The sequence below is a fragment of the Ammospiza nelsoni genome, chromosome 6 (assembly GCF_027579445.1).
Source record: "Ammospiza nelsoni isolate bAmmNel1 chromosome 6, bAmmNel1.pri, whole genome shotgun sequence".
Lineage (NCBI taxonomy): Eukaryota > Metazoa > Chordata > Aves > Passeriformes > Passerellidae > Ammospiza > Ammospiza nelsoni.
The window spans coordinates 29295419-29318359 of record NC_080638.1 but is presented as its reverse complement, the minus strand read 5'-3'; the positions used below and the strand labels follow the sequence as shown (position 1 = coordinate 29318359).

The window sequence follows — 22941 nt, the reverse complement described above, 5'->3', positions numbered from 1 at the left end:
GTAATATCCATCTGTGAAAAAGCAAATGAAAGGTTTCTTTGTCTATCTTACAAATTTTAAGTTGGAAGGGAGGTTTATGATTTTTGGGTGGAAAAAAGTGCGCTTTAAAATATAAACATTACTTCTCGACTTCAATGTGAGTTACCATTTGTGTGATTTTGCAGGAGTGAAATCTCCCCAAAATACAGAATTTTTGGATAGCTTGTATTATCTCCTACTGGAGGGTATGTTCATGGTAACCAGTGTGTTTAAGACAGAGATACTGAAACAAATTTATTTTTCAGTTTTGTGATTAGAATAACTTTTAGTAAGTGACACTTCTAGAAGGGTGTTCTGAGAAGAGAGACTATGCATAAGAATTGTTAACTCTTAGGTGAAGGAAGTGTAGCAAAATGGAGCAGATGGTCCTGCCTGTCTTTGTACAGTTAACTTATGGATGTTTGCTCCTTAACCCAAAGAGACTTTGTGTTGTGTGTTTATTAAATAAAGCAGTAGTGTTTATTCACTGTGTGGAAGCTTTAAGATCATGTGTCATGTGTCCATTGAAGCCTTTGAGTCAGAGTTACTTTTCTATTCACACCTTGGTTTTTACAGTATTAGGTAAGGTAATTCAACTTCCAGTGACTCAAATGTTGCAAACTTATTTGTAGGAGAAATAATACCTGATGTTACTGTATGCTCACCTTGAGACCTTCAGTGGCTGTGTTCAGTTATCTTTTGTTACTTTCCTTTGCCAGAAAATGGCCATCTTTTTTGTGTTGTAGAAATATTAAAGCCTGAACTGCTTATTGGTGTTTTACTCCATAAGCCCGAGGTTTGTATGAAAATTCAAATTTGAAATAAGTGCAGATCCCTAAGTCTCATGTCTTACCAATTAAAAAAAAAAAAAGTCCAGTGCTTTATTTTACAATTTCTCTTGCTCTTTATAGGTGTTAGTTCCTACCACAGTGTCTATGGTTGGAAAACACTTGGGAGTCAGAAAAGATCATCCCGGCTTGAAGAACAAAGAAAATGATGAAAACTGTGGTCCCACTACTACTGTTTTTGTAGGCAACATTTCAGAGAAGGCCTCAGACATGCTCATACGGCAGCTTCTAGCAGTAAGTACAGCAGACTGCTTGCTACATTTCATCCCTGGCTGATGAATAAAGGACCCACAAGTATTGTATTGAAACTTAAAGTAGAGCTATTCCCACTCACTGGAATAGCAGCCCATTATGCCTAAATCCAATAATGGGGAGTACAGCTTTTTGACAATATAGATGTCTATGAATATAGACGTATTTTATTTTTAGTAGAGTTTACCCTGTTTTAATTTTATAATATTTTGCAAAATGTGGTCACATTTTTGTAATGCTTTCAACATAATAATTAATGATACTTCTCTTAATTGCAGAAATGTGGTTTGGTTTTGAGTTGGAAGAGAGTGCAAGGAGCATCTGGAAAACTTCAAGGTAACTGTTCATGTTTTTCAAAATCTCTAGATATACTTTTTTTATTAACTGGCAGCATTTTACTATTGTGATGCATTGCTGTTCTTAATAATTTAACATTTTAAGATGCTGTAATATGATAGCTGTGAAATGCTTTCTAGTAAAGGACTAGTATTTTCTGGAATTGAGAATAAAATAATATAATTAAGAATGGTTAAATTGAAAGATGTCTTGGGAGCCTAGTTTGCTTACCTTTCTTTTCTGAAGCTGAATGATTTTATAGACTATTCCTGAGAAAGCTTCGCCTCTTTGGACTTAGCCCCAAAGAAAGATACTTTTCTAACACTTTCACAAGCCACTTCCAATAATATGTATTGTTCTTCTCCATGAAGGAGGTTTTTCTGATGTAAAATTGACCTTTCCTATTGTCAAGTTGAACTGTTTTAATTTTTGTGACCTTTCCAAAGTGACTGCAGGAAACAATTTTGGTTACTATTTTTTTGCTGGTTTTGTATCTTGCTGGATTTATGTTGTTTTTTTTTTTTTTTCTTTTTAAGGATGTAGTTCAGTTTCTTCAGCTTTTTTATCTCTCACACTTTTTTTATTTTGCTGTCAAAAATGTTTTTATCATTTAACACTTTTATGTAACTGTTGTGAAGAACCTAGTTTGAGTGTCTGAAAGATTGAAACCCTTCCCTTTAGTTTAACAACGAGCTGTTGATTGATGCCCTTGGTCATCAGACAATTGCAAATCGACCTGAGATGTCATCATATAGACTACATTTCTTAGTTAAGACAGATATATCAAAAGCTTTACAAACACAATCATAGTCATTTGAGTTGGAAGGGACCTTTTAAAGTTCATCTAGTCCAACCCCCTTTGAAGGGCAGGAACATCTTCAACTAGATCAGGTTGCTCAGAGCCCCATCTGACCTGACCATGGAAGTTTCCAGGCATGGGACATCTACAATGTGTGTACTGGTTCCATCTTATTTATTGGACTGATAATTATATCAAAGATGAGTTCGGTGGGTGAACATTGAGTTTTTATGATGTGTACTCCTGGCTTTTTTAAAAAAAGTGCCTGTGTTCCAAGTTTATTGATTTTAAACACATTTTTAAACAAAGTAAATTACCTGAAGAGCTTTAATGTGTTTATTTCTCATTTCAATCATCCATTTCAGCCTTTGGATTTTGTGAGTACAAAGAGCCAGATTCTACCCTACGAGCACTGAGACTACTCCATGACCTCCAGATTGGAGAGAAGAAGCTGCTGGTCAAAGTTGATGCAAAGACAAAGGCTCAGCTAGATGAATGGAAAGCAAAGAAAAAGGCATCTAATGGGGTATGTATATGTGTGATTTGCATTCTTTTAGTAGAATGTCAGTGTAACATTGCTTTCTAGATCAGATTGTGAGCATGTCTCAGTTTCTACATCTTTCTGTGTCTTTTATTAATTTTAGGATTCTGCCAGATTCACATTAGTGAGTGTGAAGATATGTTGAAAGGCAGAGAAATGTCAGCTCTTAATTCCATAGTGTTTGAAGCTTGCTTACCTGCAAGCTACAACTACATTTCTAGAATAACTTCTGTAATTCATTATGAAGTGCAGTAATATTTGCTGTATGTTTTGATTCCGTTGCCTCATTTTTGTTTAGAAACTCTTGAAAGTGCTGAAACCCTAGAAGAAGTTACTCCATCAATCTGTAAATTTGCTGTCTGAGGGGAATTGATGATCTTTCGGAACAAGTACTGAAAAGGAAAGAAGTAGATCCTTCACTAGAAGAGACAGATATCAGGCAGTGGGCTGCTTTCAGACATTTAGTAGAGGGGAAAATTGCTTTTGTACTATCCCTTTCTGAAGCTAAGGATCTGCTCTGGAATAATTGCTGATATTTGCTATGTTGAATTCTTATTGAGATGCAAAGATACCTTAATTGACAAGCTTGCATTGAAGTTAATGGTGTCTGTTTCTTTGCTGAAAGAAACTTGCTGTATTTCAACCCAAATCAAGTTGGGCTTTGTCTCTAACTCCTAAAGGTTTTTTATGTGCTTTAAGATACCACTTAAAACCAGTTTTTTTCAGTAAGATCAAAGTGAGAAGAGGCTCTAGTTTAGAAAACTAAAAATTCTAATCATGCTGTAGCAAGAAAATTTTTAAAATTTCAGTTTGGAATTTTTCTTAAATACATGTAGATTATAGTGGAAACACAGATACTTTTATTTCATTTTACCTAACCAGAAGTAGAGGCATAATGATGACTTGCAGTTCTTGACATATTTTTGACTGGACGCCGTGTGTTTGGGATGAAATCCAGTGGCTTAGGAAAGCAGAGTGCTAACTTTGTGAGGTTTGAATGGAGTACTGTATGAGCTCTTAGCCTAGGTAAGGGCTTGATCGGACTGCCTTTTCATTCTTACTTCCTTGTTTCATGTTGGCATCACCTGTGATACTGTGTTTCACAGCTGGTGTTGCAAACAAGCTTTAAAGTATTTCTGGAGTTCTTGTACATCTCTCCAGAATTTTGTTTTCTGCAAGTTACAGTCAGTCTGGGGGGATTGATGGTAATACAGCAGCAGGTACTGTTTGTGACTTTGGTGAAGGCAACCATAGGAGAAATGTATGGTAGAATGAGATTAACTCCATGGTTTTTGTTGGGTCTTATTGGATTTGGCTGGTCTTTTGCTCCTTTTTGTGGTGGTGCTAAGAAAGGCTGTGAATTGCTGAGGAGTATTGATGAAGTGCATTGTGATCAAACTGCTTGCAATTCCTTTCATACCATCATTGGTGTGCTAGTGCCACTTGGATCCAAAAGTTTCAAACTTTCTCAAATATTTTGAACTAAGAAATCAAACATATAAACTACAACATGATTTCATACAGAGACACACCAAGCAAACCTTTATCTTATTACCTGCTCTCCCTGATCACTTCTTCTCCCTGGATCTCTTCAATTCCACCCCCTGTCACCACCTTCTAGCTCTTTTCAGCCTGCTCCTCCTTGGCCTGGCAGCTTCTTCAGCTCCAACTGAATCCTCCCTTCCCCCTCATTCTTAGCTGCTGCTCCATCAGACCCTTCCCTCCCCCTCACTCCACCCACCACCTATCGTTTGACGGGATACCCAGCTGGATTCTCAGGTGAGATTCCATTTTTCTAAAAGATTCAGGGGATTGAGAGGTGGGCTACCTTGCTTGGTGTGCACATCATCTTTCTATGCTTTCATGTAATATTTAGGGAAAGGCACTTCTTTGTGTTCCTTTTCCTCCCTACAAGGTTGAAAGGGGCAAAAAGATGAGGAACTGCAAAGTACTTGATCAACGATAATTTTAAAAATAGCTTGTTGTTCAAGGAATGTTTTCCCTAATGATGTTTCTTTAATATAGTTCTCCAATTTGAAGTTGCAGCTTGGAAGTTTTAGGTAGGCATTCGTATTGCGTGGCATTTAATAGAAGGCTTGGAGGAACTGCTGTTGAAGTGACTTGAAGTTCTGGAACATAAAAGGCAAAACTTTTGACCAAGAGCTGCACTACAGTGATTGCCTTTCTGGGGGTGTGTGGGTCTTCTCTCTTTTCCTGTCTACTGCCTTAATCACCATTTTTGTGTTCCTATTTTAGTATGGTATTTTATTATACAATCCTACACTTGCTCTCTGCATCCATTCCATCAAACTGTGCAATAAACTGTGGTATTGCCAGTGTGAAAAGATCTGACTAATATAATGCAATTGATAATTACTTGTATTTGTAGGTGGTTTGGTTTTCATGTGGTGAGTTGTTTGGTTTTTTTCCTTTTTTTTGTATTTTTTTTTTGTTTGTTTGGGGTTTTGTTTTTTTATAGTAAATACTGTAGGGGCATGAATGTGATGATGAAAGGTGAACTTCTGATAAAACAACTATTACTCTCAATTTGTTAAGTCCTGTTACTTTGCCATTTTTCCTTAGAACTCCAGACCAGAGACAACAAATGATGATGATGAAGCACTGGATGAGGAAACAAAGAGAAGAGATCAGATAATTAAAGGGGCCATTGAAGTCTTAATACGAGAATATTCCAGCGAGCTCAATGCCCCCTCCCAGGAATCTGACTCTCACCCCAGGAAGAAGAAAAAGGAAAAGAAGGAGGACGTATGTGTTTTGATTTTGGACAAAACAGATTTTTTTTTCTTCAACTCACCTTTATATAATGGCCAAACCTTGTGCAAATACTTTAAACCTAAACTTCTGATGAGAAAACAAATCAACAAGCATTGATGTCAGCAGCAATTCCTCTTTTTTTTTTTTTTTTTTGAGCGGAAAGCTAGTCAGTTATAGACACCATCCCTTCAGGATGGTTTAGGGATTTGAGCACATAAACTTCTTGGAACAACAGGTTTGAATCTGGGCAGGACTGAACCGACCTTTCATCCCTCTGAAGGTGGAAATACTGAATTTAGTGCAGTTTAATCTGTATGTGCATATAGGGTTTTTCAATAAGAACTTAAAAAACAACCGTAAAGAGTTCCTGCATACCATCCACTCCAGTGAAAGATGCCAGGGCACTATTGTAATGCCATGAATTTGGTAGTTTTTTGACAAAATATTTCTCTCTGCTTTTTGAATGCATTCTTGTAGTGTGCCTTGATCCAACTGGTTGCAGCTGTCTACTCATATGTGGAAGCACTTCATTAGTTGTGTATGTCCTTGAAGGGATCCTTTGGGGATGAAAGGCACATTGTAATCTTCCTGCCTTACAAAATCACTTCTAAACACATCTCAGTTTGGCTGGATTTGGTCAGCCAGCTTTCCTATCCTTGTGAAATGCGAAAAAAAAACATGTTAAGCAGGAATGAATGTTCTGGTTTAGACCTGCTTCTGTGAATGACCTTTTTATGGATTAAAACAAAATGGAGAAGGGGGAACAAGGATAAGCAAACTCAGACTTAGCTTTTCCAGCAAAGTTTCTAACCATGGGAAAATGGGCTTTCCCACTTAACATTCTGCACCTTATATGAAAGAGAATTGGAAAGAGATAAAAGAGATTGGAAAATTGTTTGACCAAGATTTTTACCCGCTTAAGTCTTCTGCAAAGTACCTATTCCAAGGCAATGATGCAGTTTCAAATGCTTGTGGAGTTTAAATGTGGTGCAAGAAACATCTCCCTCAGGGAGCAAGTCTATCTTCCCACAATATTGTTAGTCATGGCCAACCTGAGGTATAAAAGTGCTGAGCTGAGAATTTGTTTTTCTTTCTTCTCCCTCCCTTTGGGAGAAGATGTTTTCCTTGATGACAATTTGCAAATGAGTCACTGTTTAATGCTATCAGCTGTATTTTTTTGTTGCAAGTGCTGTTGCAATGTGTATTATCCTGTGGGTAAATATACATATATATGGCCATGAATAATGCCAGGTAGTTAAACATTGTAAGAGGCCTTTGCAGTCATGAAGAGCTGGGTGCTGGGTATGTCCCTAAAACAGAGCAATATTTTCTTAGCTCTGTGTCGTATAGAACTTTGCTAATCTGAGCCAGTTGAGTAGCCAAATGAGCGCTTGTAAAATTCGCAGCACTTGTGGGTTGAAATTGCACCCCATCACCCTTTCCATACTGGGAAGGAAGACAAGAAACTTGGAAGTTGCCATCTTTGGCCTGTGTGGATAGAGGTGGGAGTGAAGAGATGGTACTAGCTTCTTGTTCTCTTGTCCATAAAGGAGAGGGGAGAGAAAGACTGTGAGGGTGGGGGGGAAAGGGAAGGTGGATGCAGATATATTGTGGGGGCGGTGAGGGGGGTGTGGAAATTCACCAGCTTTGGGGCTGTTGTCCCCTGAAGGGCTTGGTGTGGAGATGACTCCCGCTGGTGTTAGCAGCAGAGGCTATTAGTTCTTCTGGGTGAAGGCATGACTGCTGTGGGGGAGTTGAAAATGTGTGTGGGGAGCTGAGAGTGAGTGGAATCTGGTTTTCAATTTCAAGCACGGGGGAACCTCGCTAATTCGCACTAACTATAAGAGCAGGTGCAATCTACCAAATTCTGCGAATTAGCGAGTAAATGAAATCAAGACATACCCACTGCAAATATACATATTTATTTTGGCAAGTGTAGCTTAGCCTTGTTTCTGATGCTACCATAGCGTACTAATATCCTGTAGTACACTTGTAATTCAGTGAAGTCTTACTAACATGAGACATCACTATGTGTTTGTAAGTAGTTCAGCAAAGGGAGAATTAGCGAGGTTCTTCTGTAACTTTGTTGAATCAAAAAAATGAGATCACAGCAATACAATATTGCGTTGTAGTACAAACATACAAAACATTGTTTTTCAGAGTAGTGTGCAATCACTTTTTAAAAAAAAAAATCTCCGTGGATTTTTCCGCAGATTTTCCGCAGATTTCCAGTGGCCCCACTGATACCTTATCCACTCATCACCAAGGTTCGTTTACATTGTAGGCTTTGACAATGACTATGTTTACTGCTAGTTGCCAGATTTGTGACTCTTGTCCATCTGATTTTTTTTTTTTTCCACTCATTAACATCAGACTGTCAGGTTTGGTACTGCAGAAGGACTTTATTTTTCTCTTGCAAGACTGGTTGAAAACTTCTAACCTTCAGCTTTTCTCTTGTTCTCCTATGTCTGTACAGATGGCTGTTAATGCTTTTACTCCTGTCCCCCTTGTTTTTTAGGAGGATATAAATGCTATAGAAATGGAGGAAGACAAAAGAGACCTGATATCAAGAGAGATCAGTAAATTCAGAGACACACACAAGGTAGTATTCTTGTTTTTGCACTTGATACAAATTAGGCTTTTTCAAAATCCAAAAAACCACTGTTATAAAATTTAGCAGTACCATTGCATTATCACTTAAAATTATGTTTGTATTAGGTTTAATATACATGTAGCTCTTTACAAGTCAGAAAAAGACAGTTGCCACGTTAAAGTGGCCCATGACATCTTTATGCTAAGACTTTGATTGCTACTGAGTATTTTTCATTCTTCTCACTTCAGCATGAATAAAGGCAGCTTAAGTTGCTACACATACATTAAGTCAATATATTTATAAGTGAAGGCTAAACGGGGCTGCAGTATAAGACATACACTTTGAGTGTGTTTCTCTAGGTAGATTTGTAACATTATCCAAGATTTTTGAAGAGATGAAACGTGAATTAAATTAAAGTCTTTTATTTTAATAGTTCTAAGTTAAGAGTGGGGGAAGATTAAAACTAGGTCAGTGGTTACCAGACTTACCAAACTTTAGATGCATGGAAGAACTGTAAATTCCCATAAAGCTAATCTATTCATTGACCCCCACCATTATGATAGAGATCATATGGTGACTAATGCAAGATGAAACTCACAGCTTGGAAAGTAACATGGAATAGGATGTAAGTATGAGTTTCTGTTTTTTATTATACTTATGGATGCCCCCTCAGAAAAATATGCAAAGGGGTAACTGGCTTGGAAATGTTTGTGCACATCAAGTCCCACCCCAGGGTCCCCACTTACAGAAGTTTCCACTAATGCTAGTGCAAATGTGAATGTTTCTGCTTTGGAAAGTGATACTTGCGGATCGGAGAGCACAACTATGCATGTGATGGTCTTATTTTAATGTTTAGCTTAAAGTTGGTATTAATTTTTTCCCAACAAGATTGGAGTGGTCCTTGGCCTAGGGAAATATCCACAAGCTGCTCTTTTGAGCACACATTTTCTTTCAAAGTACCCCCACGTCAACATTAAAGAAAATGTTGAAGATACAGCGAGGTGAAGTGTGTCCATGTTGTTTCAGCTTTACCACATGCAGTCACTGGGGATGGTACCATGTTTTCATGCAAACATATCAGTATGAACACAGGTGACTACATGTTATTGTATGTACATGTTTTCAGTTTTTCTCTTGACTAAAGCTTTGCAAGATAGAAACCTGGGGGAAAAAAAAACTAGAAAAAGTCAACCAAAGAAGCTCAGCAATTGAACGTGAAACTGGTTAGTGGTGAAACTTCAGTAGAATTGTGTTCAATTCCAAGCCCCATGTTGTCACTGATACTAAAATGCAAATGAGTAATACTTTTTTTTAAATTGCGAACAAAACAAACAAAAAACAAGCTTCACTGTTTCAGAAGCTGTTGGGCATTTCAGTGCCCTCGATTTGTATTTTTGGGGGGCTGTTTTGGATTTCTTAACGTCAAAAATCAACTAGAAGTAATCATTGTGTATATTGGATATGTTTAAAAGGGGCTGTTGAATCTTTAGCAGTGGGCTAGTGAGCACAGTGAACCTTTGCATGTTTTTGGTATGAGTTTATAAACAATAACGACAGACTGTCAGGGTATCAGCATTGCAGGGGGCGTCCATTTACAGCACGGACGAGTCTGAAGAGAGCTCAAGGTAAGATTTATAATTCTTCTACCTGTTCATTTCTGTTCATTACTTCAGTTTATCTGATACTGTTCCCATCCCATTACCCTGTCAGATCCTTTTATTTAGGTTTACAGAAGTTAACTGAGGTCAGATTTTGATTACAAAATACACCTGTTTATTTTTTCAATTGGATTTTAAGGAAGTGGACTTGAGAAAAGGATTTTAGTATACTAAAACTTGTGCGTGTGTATTTACACTTCTGTGAATATATTTTTAGTAAAAGAAAGAAACCCACTCTCTTGAGAAATCTCACCATAAACAAATTTTTTGAGAGTGGTGAAAAAGCAGGAGTTCAACTAAAGAAATTTCTATTGGAACATCTAAGATAACCTGTAAGTATCAACCACTTCAGTATGTAAACTTTCTTTAAAAGTATATGAAATTTGAGGTAAGTTGTTTTTAAAAGTTGACAACCTAGTTTAAAATTTTACCCTACTGAGGTTAAACACTGTAAAGCTCCTGGATAATACAGTCCTTAGAAATTAGTTTTGCAGCCCAGTGTGTATTATAGGATCTAAGTTTTATTTTTTCACATCAGTTTTCTACCAATTCCTACCATTTTTAGTCCCTTTTTCCTTTGTGATTTCAATGTATCCAACATGGGTTTGCCTGTATTGTGTTATCAATGCGGCATAGTTTCACTGGATACATTAATCACTAGTGATTTAGCTTTATTTCTGTAATCCTTTGTCGGTTCTCTGGTCCCTGTGCCTCTGGCAGAAGAACACTAATCAGGTAAGATTGCTTTTTAAAGTTGTCTTAAATGCTTTGTTTAAAAGAAAAGAACAAAAAAAAACACAAACCAGAGAAAATGCTGTTTCATTGTTCCAGTTTTTAATTTCATTTCAGTGATGGTAAACGTGGAGCCAAAGGGGATAAACCTGTTTATTCTGCTCAATATTTGTTCAAAAAGTGGTATTCTTGCATCCATCAGGTTGAAATTTGGTATATGTGGTTGTTATTTGGTATATTTGTGAACCGTGTACTTGCTCTTCCTCCCAGAAACATAGCTAATAGGCAAGGTTAATCCAGTGTTGGCGGTCCATGTCCTAGCACAGCATCTGTAAGTGAACACATAACAATTGCTTCCAAGGATGGATTTATCTATCGTTCTGTTGATGTATTTTCTATTGTCTTATAGGAATTCTGGTCATAAGAACTGTTTCTGTATGAAAAAAGGGGCAATTTTGTACAATTTTTAGTAAAACTGTAGCAGGTAACCTTTAGTTTCTGTGTTTCAAAAGAGCTATTTCCAACCTTTTTTTTAACTGTCTCCATCTTGCAGTGGTGGAAGTTAAGATTCCATTCTGCAGAGTCCAGTTCTTACCAATGAACACTTAGAACTTTTTTAGGGAGGGAAAAGGGGAAAAGTGACAGTTTTCTTCACTGTTTAACCACATGCACCGTGTGTAAGTGGATATATTTCTTTACCCAAGTTTTCATCTAGGATGGTTTTGGTGTGCCAAGACTTTTTTGGAAACAACTCACTGTCCCAGTAAGCATTCCACTGAAATATATTTTCCTAATTGAATGGAGTTAATTTTATCAGCTGGAAGTTCACTTTACTTGTACCCAGCTGGCTGATAAGGCCAGTAGAATTTGAGTCCCACCTGAGTCATGACTGGTAGTGCACACTGAATGTGCAGTTTAGTCAGCTCACAATACAAGACCAGCCCTAGTCTACTAAGGTTGGAGATTGCTGGTCTGGGTAGATCTGTGCTTTTGCACAAAACTTAAGTCTTGTGATTGCTGCATTTTGATTTCATACTTACAAGTTCCAAAAAATACCCACCAAGCCCTATTTAATGTTTTTAAATTAGTGGCGGTTTTGGTATTTCCATTACCAGCCTTGTGTGTTGCGTCGGGAATTTCCAGTTTGTGTAACTACAAAATTAACTATGAGAGTTCTCTTGTTGGTTTTTAGAAACTGGAGGAGGAAAAAGGCAAAAAGGAGAAAGAAAGACAGGAAATTGAAAAAGAACGCAGAGAAAGAGAAAGGGAACGGGAGCGTGAACGAGAAAGGAGGGAGCGTGAAAGAGAGAGGGAACGTGAACGAGAGAAGGAGAAGGAACGGGAGCGTGAACGGGAGCGAGATAGGGACCGTGACCGAACTAAGGACCGAGACAGAGACCGCGAACGAGACAGAGACCGGGACAGAGATCGTGAAAGGAGTTCAGATCGCAAGGATCGGAGCAGATCAAGGTAAATGTACTTCAGCTAGTATTTATTTCACTTTTTCTTAGTGCTGTTTACTAAATGCATATAGTTCAGTAGATCAGATGCCATTCAAAAGAGAATGATCCTTGTGGAAGATCAGAGTAAGAGCAGGAAGTCCAAACTGGGAGAATACTTGACTTCCCCCCACAGCACAAGAATATAACAACTGCAATATGCAGTAAGCAACTCTCCAAAGATGATATAAGCATACTGGTTTTATCTCAAATGTCTCCTATTTTTCATTATTAGCTTTATTCCTGCTTAAGATTATCTTATGTTTGTGGCATTTCTTAGCTCAAACAGGTTTTATCATTTCCTTTGTTGGATTTCAGGGAGTTTTCTTTCAGTTGGTTTGGTTTGGGTTTTTTGTTTGGATTGTGGGGTTTTTTACTAAAAGCAAGGGAATCATTCAAGCTGTAATTAATCATATCATATATCAAGTGCTGCTTTCACATTAAATCATCAGAAGTGTTGAAATTGTCTGTAAGCCACATGAACACAAAAGATTTGTTAAGGATACCCTTTATTTCTGGTAATTTTGGCTGTGCAGAACTGCTAACTCAGTCTCATAAGAAATTGCCATATGCTCATTCTTAGTTTCTGTAAATATTGCTATTTAATGGTTAGTGTTCAAACAATTACTTTTAGTGGGTTTTTGAATACCCATCAGTAAGTATTGATTTTATGCCCATTTTTGTACCAGCTAATCATCTTCTACAACTGCAGAAGAAAACTAACCTCTATTAATCATTTGATTGAATGGAGAGGCTCTCTACTGAACTTTGGGGTTTTTTCTTCCTTCAGAGAAAAAAGCAGAGACAGGGAAAGAGAACGAGAACGTGAGAGGGAAAGAGAACGAGAACGCGAGAGGGAACGGGAAAGAGAACGGGAGCGGGAAAGAGAGCGGGAAAGAGAGAGAGAAAAGGATAAGAAGAGAGACCGAGAAGAAGATGAAGAAGATGCCTACGAACGACGAAAACTGGAGAGGAAACTGCGTGAAAAGGAAGCTGCATATCAAGAGGTAGGTTGGAATTTTAAAGATTCTTTAAATAAAAAAAAGTCTTTTGAGACTTGATAACAAGTCCTCTAGTATAAAACACATCATTCTTCTTTTCCTAAATACATTTTTTATCTTTTGAGTACATGAGCTGGGGCAGAATATGTTGTCACTGTCAAAACAGACTTTTTATTCGGGCGTTTTGAATAAAAATTATGCAAATTACTACTAGTTACAGTTATTTTAAACAACAATTCGAACTAACTTTGAAGTAGTACTGCTGTTCTTAATGTTCTTGAGGATTTAAGTGTATTTTCTTCTGTTGCAGCGTCTTAAAAACTGGGAAATCAGAGAACGAAAAAAAAGTCGAGAATATGAAAAAGAGGCTGAGAGGGAAGAAGAAAGAAGACGGGAAATGGTAAGGCGTATAGTTTGATTTGTAATTTTCCTTGCCTTGTTCTCTTGGTCCCATTTAGAATGGAATATTCTGCTGTTAAAATTATGGATAGTAATAGAGCTCTCATTTTGTATAAAGGCTGCCTGTGTTTTTATACACACACCCCCCCACCCCCAGTTAATAGACTTGAAACAGAAGATGTCTAGTAAGTGGGAGTACTACTTAAAGTCTGAAAAACAAAGCCTAGTGGTTTGGTCTAATTAAGGCATAAGCATGAGAAGTAGGCAGCTGCAAAATACTGTGGTCCAATCATCGCATACTATTTCATCCGTAATTTCTGTCAGATTTGTGACAAAACCTACTGTGTGTTCTATGTCATTTATGTCATTTAGGTAGAACTAGACCTGGTTTTTTAACTTCCAACCTGCTCATGTGCCCAAACCTTTTATGAGCTACGATGCAATATTCTTTAATGTATCTCTGCACTTAATAAAAGCCTGTCCTTAGTTCATTAGTTGTGAAATTATCAGTTACCAATGTAACACTTGGAAGCTTTGTTGGAAAAGACACCTTTGGAAGATAGATAATTCTGTAATCTCATCATTTTGTGCTAAAGCATAGAAAAGTTATTTTAGGTATTAGGAGTGTTATTTCACTTCATAGATTCCCAGAGGAGAGACGTTGAGGTAGTAGAGAGTGGGTTAGAAATTGCTTCAAAGCCTTATGTGCAAAGAAACACACAGTGGAAAGAGGATTATAAAATACATTGTTTCATGTGGAATCCACGTTTTCCCTCTGAATGCATAAGCAGGGGACAAAATGTTTGAAATTGGCTCAATGATATTTTCCATTCCAAATCCTCCTGCATGCTGGCTGTGGATTGCAGTTGTAGAAAACAGTGTTTCATTTTGTGCTGAAATTACAGCCATAATCATAATCTGTTTCTCAAAGTCATTAGCACAGAAATATATTGTTGTTGGTTTAAGGATATTGCTTAAATACAGGTTAGAAGGTCCTAATTTAATTTCCCTTAACAAACTGAGAATTTTGCCCCTTTTATCAGAGGGGGAGAAAGAGAGGAGACACTTTCTCCCTTGTCCCCTACAGCGGGGCGAGTCTCCTCTCTTTCTTCCTCGCCTGCACGTTAATACCACGTAAGCCTGTACCTTGATGCCACATGTTTTTTTTCAGTACCACAATAGGAGGGTGCTTATCCTAGGAGCACCCACCAAATTTGTTTCTGCGCATGACTGTCTTAAAAAAGCTCTTGAAACAAAGCAGTACTTATAAAATACAGTTAGGCTGCCATGTTAAAATACTCAGTAGCAGACTTAAAGAATTTGAAGAAAAGAAACTTTTGATCTTCTTAATCTGTAATGCAAAACAAAATAAACCAAATAAGTATACATGTATGTGGATGGGGATGTTTATGTGTGTGTGTGTACCTATATATATCTATATATTGGTGACGCGATACCAGTGGACCCTCTGGATGCAATACCAAAATTTTCCGTTTTCTGTTTGGAAAGCTCTGTATTTTAGTTTAAAGCAGAGTAGATCTACAATTAACTTGCTAATAACATTAATAAATTTTAAACTCCTGAAAAGGAAACCAGAAATTCTTATTTATGTTTCAATTCCTTGCAGGCAAAAGAAGCCAAACGGTTGAAAGAATTCTTAGAAGATTATGATGATGACAGAGATGATCCAAAATACTACAGGTATGTCTTTGTATTCCTAACAAAAAAATGTCCATTTTTACTTTAAAACACTGTTGTAGGGTTTGTTGGCAGGGGCTTATGGAGTTTATATTTGCCTTGTAATGTGGCGCTGTAAGGTTAATGTGGCAATAATTTCCTAATTATTTTTGTGTCACTTCATAAGTGGCAGAGTGAAAAGGGAAGCTCATTACTTCTGCTGGTTAATGCCTGGGAGTAACTGCTCATTCCCATGACTTTATTTTTGTGAGGCAGGGCAGAAGTCAGTATAATGTCAAAATAAGTTGCGGGGAGCAGGGAGAAGGGAACAAGTATGCTTCTAAATAATTCAGAGCAAACAAGCTGTAAATAATATGAAGAACCAGCTGGTTAATGTAGATGATTTGGAACATCCTTCAGCATGGGACTAACTGACATTTGCATAAAACTAAATTAGCAAAAGTGGTTCTGGCCAAATACCTATAAAACTTGATTCTTTCTCTAAAGAGATCAGCAGCCACATGCTCTACTTCTGTTTAATGTGGTGGGGTAGATTCTGTACTGTAAGGTTGAGACCTTGTATCTTAAGATTCTAATGTTACAAAAACAGAGGATGCCAGGTGCCCTTATGAATCTTATTTTCATTTAGTGGCAGATATATCTGCATGAAGTTTTTCTTGTATAGTGGTACAAGCCCCCCATTGAAATGTTGTCTCAATAAAAAATATGTATCTTTTATAGGGGTAGTGCTCTTCAGAAGAGGCTAAGAGACAGGGAAAAGGAGATGGAAGCAGATGAACGAGATAGGAAAAGGGAAAAGGAAGAATTAGAAGAAATTAGGCAGCGTCTTCTGGCTGAAGGACATCCAGATCCAGATGCGGAACTCCAGAGGGTGAGTTGCTGTTGATCTGACAGGAAAACGAGTCCTTTGTATTATGGTTGTATTAAGCCAAATTGGTGTAAGAGACCTGATACTTACTATTATCTCTATTTGCTTTTTCTTATAAAGAAGTCCAGATAGGCGGTAGGAACAATGACAACAAAAAAACTTTCCAGATCCACATCCAGATTTGATGGAGTTGAAAACAAATTTGAATTAATCAGGATTCCTTATAAGAATGCCAGTAGTTATGGTTCTTTTTCTTGACTAACAGCCTTCTAAAGAGGAGGATCTTTAGATTCTTTTCAAACAGTACTGGTTTTGAGAGAACTTCTGTTTTTGCTAATTGTCTGTTTCATTGTAGATGGAGCAGGAGGCTGAGCGGCGTAGGCAGCCACAAATAAAACAAGAGCCAGAATCTGAGGAGGAAGAGGAAGACAAGGCAGAAAAAGAAGAAAAACGAGAAGAGCCAGAGGAAGAGGAGGAGGAGCCTGAACAAAAGCCCTGCCTTAAACCAACTTTACGACCTATCAGTTCTGCTCCATCTGTCTCTTCAGCTAGTGGAAATGCAACTCCTAACACACCTGGTGATGAATCTCCCTGTGGCATTATTATCCCTCATGAAAATTCACCTGAACAACAGCAACTGGAGGAGCATCGGCCCAAAATTGGACTCAGCCTCAAATTGGGCAAGTTTAAGTTTTATTTCAATCTTCCTTATGGGATCAAAATAAAAATTGTCAAACTGAGTAGCCACCTGATTTTCCAAATACGTCAAATGGTTTGATGTATTTATTTTAAGTAGTTGTTATCCAGATACTGTGCTTGAGATGACCTATTCAGAAGATACATTTTATAGAGCTCTCTTCATCCAAAACCTCGAGGCCAAAAAAGGAGGGAAGTTTAGGCATGTTCAAGGGCCAATTTTTGTAGAAATATTGTGAGCTGGGATTGGTTATTTTCACCTGGCTTTCCACCTTAATATATCTGCAAATATCTCTTTGAAACTCATAGCTACTTTTCATTGGTGTAAGTATATGTTAAATTTAAGACCTAGGTAGTTCTTATGTTTATTTAAGACCCTTTTACAGAAAAATAAAATTAGATTTTTTTTCTTCCTGTTAGAATATAACAATAAACTGATGACAGTTGTGGGTGAAATTTGAGCCTAGAATTCCTTAGTACTATAGAAATTTCCTGCTGTCTTAAAAAAAATTATTTGTGAGCAGCAGAACTAAAAACATTTGTACTCCAGAAGGTTTATGTGTTTATTATTTACTATTTTGATTAAGTTATGCTGGGCTGCACTTTGAGCTCACACTGTGTTATATTTCGAATGACGAGAGACTGTATGGTCTTAGGCTGATGGGCGCTTTTCTTACGCATTGCAACCTTTCACTCTGTGCTCTGCCTTTGCTGAGGCTGGGGCTCGACTGTGGTCTTCCCTCAGAGACAGTGCTTATTGGTTTCAGGGCAGAAAAAAAGACCCTATTTTTCAGATGGGTCAGTCATTAACGCACTCCATTAAATATCTTTACTTTGGCCGCTTTTGTAACAGAGTTTGAGAGATGAAAAGCCAGTGTCAGGCATTCACAGACGTTTATGTAGCATATAAAGCAATATTCCTCAAGTAATGAGGGAAGAGCAAACTAGTTGCAGTTGATGAATACATTACTCTGCCTTTTGGGTTGTAGGTGCCTGCAACAGTCCTAATCAGCCCAATGCTGTAAAAAGGAAGAAACTTGCTGTGGATAGTGTTTTCAATAAATTTGATGATGAAGACAGTGACGATGTGCCCCGAAAAAGGAAACTTGTTCCCCTGGATTATGGAGAAGAAGATAAAAGCAGTATCAAAGGCAGTGTCAATACAGAAGAAAAGCGCAAGCACATTAAGAGTCTCATTGAGAAGATACCCACAGCAAAACCAGAGCTCTTTGCTTATCCTCTTGACTGGTCGATTGTGGATTCAGTAAGTTGATTCATTTAATCATTTTTAAAAAGGCTTAATTTTTCCAAATAAACATTATAATTGAATAGAAAAGCAAGATTACTGGGACCACAGTGGATTGGAGTATCATCATCAAGTGGAGTCAAACTTGAGTCCTCTAGTTATTGTTCATACATAGTCCTTATTCTGAAGTATGGCTGCTTTTTTTTTGGGTTTCCCTTGAACTGCCACTACAAATTATCAAGCAGTTTTATGGAAGGAGGAAAAAAGACTGTAAAATGTTTGAGTGGCTCTCAGCAATACTTGCATATGCCAAATCTCTAAGGGTTTTGTCATTGATAGCAAAATGTATCTTCTGCTAAATAGCTGTTTGAGTCTTCTAGATACCTATTGGGCAGTTCTCACAACAGAGTGAAGCTTAAAGGAATTATTAATTTTGGTTTTGTGTTTTTTTTTTCCAGACGCTAATGGAACGTCGAATCAGACCATGGATTAATAAGAAAATAATAGAATATATTGGTGAAGAAGAAGCCACACTAGTTGACTTTGTTTGCTCTAAGGTTTGTGTTTTCTGTGTTCTCTGTGAAGTTAGGGCTTTCCTCCCTATTTAAAATGTAACAGTGACTCCTGTACTCATGTTTATAGTGGCTTATGTTGGTTTATCTTGGGGCTACCATATGAGTGGCAAAGCAAGTCCTGAGAGTTTTGTGACACAGTTGATTAGCAGAAAGTCAAAAGGAGAAGTTGAATGTTTTCCATGCTTACATTATATATGGGGTGCATATATGTGTAAATAAATGGAACTCTATGGTCTTGAAATACAACTTACTTGGTTCTGGAAAAAAAATTAAATACTTAACAGGTAGATGAGAAATCCAGTTAGGAGGAGTGATACAGGGAGAATTTTGCCTTTGTCTTCCATTAGCAGCTTATTGTTGAAGGAGGGGAGTTTTGTTCTTTAAATTAAGAAAACATAATTGGAGATATAAGAATAGCTGGCAAATACAGGACATGTGAATGTCTGGAGCTTCCTGGAAGTTGTTCCTCGGTAGTTGGCCATAAACTAGGACTCACTATGATGGATTCTGATGCAGTTTAATGCTAATTTTTGCCATGACTGTTACTGGAACCTGATAAACTGCAAATACTTCTTGCACGTGCAAAGCTTTCAGAATTCCTTGGACATAGCTGGATTTGTCAAAAATGTGTATAGGGTTTATTCTAAGTTTTCCATCTAAAAACATTTGTTTCTTTCAGGTTATGGCTCATAGCTCACCTCAGAGCATACTGGATGATGTTGCCATGGTAAGCAGACATTCTGTAACTGATATACCTTCTGCATTTTACTGAAGCTAAAAGTCAATTATGCAAAATAGCAAGAGTCCATAACAGAAAACATGTGTTAGAAATAATTCAGCACATTGTGCCAGCACAGGTATTATTTTGCTGTTACAACACTTAGGTACAAATTACTGGCCCCTCTTCAGAACTTCTCAGAAATGTGGAACAAAAATTTTTTGTCCCTAGTAGTAGATGTCAAAATCAACAATAACAGAACTATGTCAGAAATAAAAACTTTCATTCCTTCTCATTCTTATGAATAGATTTTTATTAGTGGTTCAGTGGGTCTTTTCCTAATTAATGAGCAAAAGGTGATTTTCTGTAAAAAAGTAAAAGCTCTTTTTTGCCTGGTGTTGGAAGAGAGAAACAGTATGAAGTAATGCTACTGTTCCACCATGTTTTCATACACTGAAAGGTAAATAAAAACTAATCTGCTCTCTTCCTGTAAGTAAACTTGGAGGCAAAGTTGATAGGATCCACTTGCATAGTGCAAGATAGTAGATTGTTCTTGGTGTGACTAGTAGGTGACTTGAGGAACTTTGGAGAGATGCTGTGCATGCTAAAAGTTTGTACACGTTCAAGAAAAGCCTATACAATAAGTTCAGGGAAGAGAAATCCTTTGAGGGTTTATTTAACAAATGTCCAAGGAAGTTCCAAATTAAAATGAGCAGAGATTAGGAGTTAATTAAAATGAGCAGAGATTAGGAGTTAATTTAAAAGAAGACAACCACATGTGAATGTTTTGTTCTTACAATATTTCCAAGCCTGCCATTTCTCTGCCTCTTCCCAAACCACTTTTGGGTACTAGTTTACTGATGCTTCTCCCTTGACGTGCTCAACAGTTGCACTATACAAGTATATGGTTAGAGCCTGGTCAAGTCACTGAGGCTGGACACACAAACTCACCAGAGTTCTTTCGGTCCCTCTCTCAAGGACTTGTATTACGCTATATCCATTTTTTTTCTGATCTGTCTGCAATTAGTCTTTATAACTGGAATGCATAACCTAAAAAATAATCTATGAAATGTGTATTTCCTACAGGTACTAGATGAAGAAGCTGAAGTTTTCATAGTCAAAATGTGGAGGTTGTTGATATACGAGACAGAAGCAAAGAAGATTGGCCTAGTGAAATAAAGCACTCTCCTTGCTTCTAGGGTTCCCATTTCAATTTTGGGCTTTTTTTTTCCCCCCATTGTTCAGAGACTTGGAATTTTCTCTGTTCTCAGAGACTTGAGACCTGTATTTTTTTATGTAGAAAATGTGAATTTTTTTGTCCTCTGCTCTGAGGCCCCTTTTACCCTTCTGAATTAGTTATCAAATCCTGCATTGGTTCTCTTTATAATACATGAGGTACAATTACCAGTATGTTTTATAAGCTGCAGCTACTGTACATGCTCTTTGGTAATTTTGTTATGTTACTCTGATTCTTGTAAATATTAAAAAAAAAATCCCCTGTTTTGCAAAACATTTGCACTTAATGTGGAACTATATCAGTTACAGATGAAGACAAAGGATTTTACTGCAAGTTTATCAGTCTTTTTTTGGGAGCATACTTCCCCTTTTTAATTTAAGAAGTGATCAAAATACAATTTAAAAATAAGTGTCTTGAGCTGTTTTCACAGAACAGCTTTGTGTGGTCATTTGATCTCTTCATCTGACTGGAAAAGGATTTCCTTCAAACCTCTATTTCTAATGTGAACCAGTAGTAATCTTGGCACTTTGTTGCCCATTAAGAGTTACTAATGAAGCTGGGAACCTAATCTCTTGCAGATGTTCTGTCTTTCCCAGAAAGTGCAAATCACAGGAAGTTTTCTATTTGCTCAGTTAAAACAAGAGCAGGACCTAAATTCAGTAAGTGCTGCCTAATGGTTTTTGGGGTTTTTTTCTGCTCGATTTCATTCTAGCCCTACCTACTATCCCTTCTGTCTCCAAAATAATCAGATGGTTTTTTTAAGAAGAAACTATTTTTTAAAACTTTTTTTTTTAGTATTTAGAAACAAAACAAAAAGCCCTGTTTGAATGTGACAGTCTCTTAAAAAAAAACCCAACCAACCATGTAAACTAAAACATAAGTTGTCAAACAAAGCTGAAATCTTGTTTTTATCCATACTGTTAAACTAGCCCTGACTTTTGTTTTCTACTGTATGCAGTCTGTTGTCCACAAAAAGAGGGTAATATTTTCCTGCCTTGTTTGTATGTTTTTTTTATAAATAGACTGATATGGTATAAATGATGACATGTACTGTAAACTGCATTTTTTTTATCTCATACCTGGGTAAGAAGTCAAATCTATAATGTGCTGTGAGCTGTTTTGATTGCAGGAGGACTGTGTTCCAGGGAGCAAACGGTCTCAAAGTTATTTTTAATTTTTGAAACAAAATTCTTAATATCAAACAAATTAAGTAAAGGTGTTCCAGTATCTCTGTATTGTATTTAACTGAAGGATACAGGTTGACCTGTTCAGAAAACATAACTGTGACCTTGAGTTACTAGTTGTTGGTATCGGGAGAGGACACTTGAAAACACTGTTCTTAACAATTGGGATCGTGTATAGGTTCCACCATGTAAATATTTCAGATATTAAAAATGTATATATTTGATTTAAGGGTTGATATTCTTTTGGAGTCTTATGCAGCATGCAATTGTATTTAATACTGCTTACTGAATCAAGTGTTCCCAATTTAAGGTGGGGGTGGAGTGGGGTGTGTTTAAAACTACCTCCTGCTTACATCAGGTGACTATAAGCCTGCAAATTTAGATGTGATCCCAGTATGTTCTTTCTCATCTCTGTGGTACTACACGACATGCCACCAAATGTTCTTTTTTAACTTGAAGTGTCATGCTCAGATGTTACTTTCATGTTGTGCTTGAGTTTGCCTGAGACTGTTTTGGTTTGCATGCTTACATGTTGCAGTCTTCCTATTTTTTTCTGCAACTTGATGGTTGCAACCCTAAGAAATTACTTCCCTGTTCTCCCTATACAGTTCTGCATCTTTATTTATCAAAAAGTTTTCAAATTCTAAATAAATTCAAAGCTTGCTCTGTTTGTAGCAAATACAGAGAAGAGGGAGACTGAACATCACGAGTGCCTTTTGACCTGGTAAATGGCATTCTCTGTCATGAGTAGTAGTTAAACAAGACAAATGTGACAAACACATTGTAATGCCGCTGTGTGACAGATTGCCCAACATCCTTATCCGAATTCTTCAGAGAAAGCTCGAGTTGTGAAACTTCAGTTAATTTCTGCCCTAAACTAAAGCTGTGTGTGCAATAGACATAAGCTTGTACTCTCCTAAGGAGACTGAAGGTGCTGGGATGAGAAAGACATGTAAACTCTAAGCTGGAGTGTTAAATATCTAGTTAAATAAGTATATAGAATCATTGTGATATCATCAAAAAATCAGTTTTGTGGAAGTTCAGGTTTTTTTCAGTAGTGGAAGAAAGGAATGTTCACTAGATGAACTCTGGTTTGGCTTATCAGCAAGTATAAAGTCACTTCTACTTTAACTACAAGTTTTGTTATGTCTCAGTGATACTGCATTTTGTGCCAGTGACGCTGGGGAGTATAATAGAAGTTACGTACTGGTGAGGTTCTTAGCATAGAAAGTAACTTCTGTTTGTTAGCTTTCAACATGTGCTAACAG

At 37.2% G+C, this 22941-nt stretch overlaps 1 protein-coding gene across 2 annotated transcripts in view; it reads left to right on the top strand.

Annotated features, from left to right (window-relative positions):
• RBM25 (RNA binding motif protein 25) overlaps window positions 1–21897 on the top strand; it is a 33025-nt gene extending 11128 nt beyond the window's left edge. Inside the window, exons 4-19 of one of the 2 annotated variants that reach the window (XM_059473741.1) lie at window positions 930–1100; window positions 1397–1454; window positions 2619–2779; window positions 5378–5560; window positions 7783–7836; window positions 8088–8171; window positions 11745–12022; window positions 12842–13058; window positions 13363–13452; window positions 15079–15152; window positions 15870–16020; window positions 16373–16697; window positions 17703–17977; window positions 18418–18516; window positions 19214–19261; window positions 20339–21897. In XM_059473741.1, the coding sequence (XP_059329724.1) occupies window positions 930–1100; window positions 1397–1454; window positions 2619–2779; window positions 5378–5560; window positions 7783–7836; window positions 8088–8171; window positions 11745–12022; window positions 12842–13058; window positions 13363–13452; window positions 15079–15152; window positions 15870–16020; window positions 16373–16697; window positions 17703–17977; window positions 18418–18516; window positions 19214–19261; window positions 20339–20431 (2361 nt within the window). In that variant the 3' untranslated portion in view covers window positions 20432–21897. The remainder of the gene's footprint in view (window positions 1–929; window positions 1101–1396; window positions 1455–2618; window positions 2780–5377; window positions 5561–7782; window positions 7837–8087; window positions 8172–11744; window positions 12023–12841; window positions 13059–13362; window positions 13453–15078; window positions 15153–15869; window positions 16021–16372; window positions 16698–17702; window positions 17978–18417; window positions 18517–19213; window positions 19262–20338) is intronic. The other variant, XM_059473742.1, reaches the window with a different exon arrangement.
• The last annotated feature ends 1044 nt before the right edge of the window (window positions 21898–22941 follow it).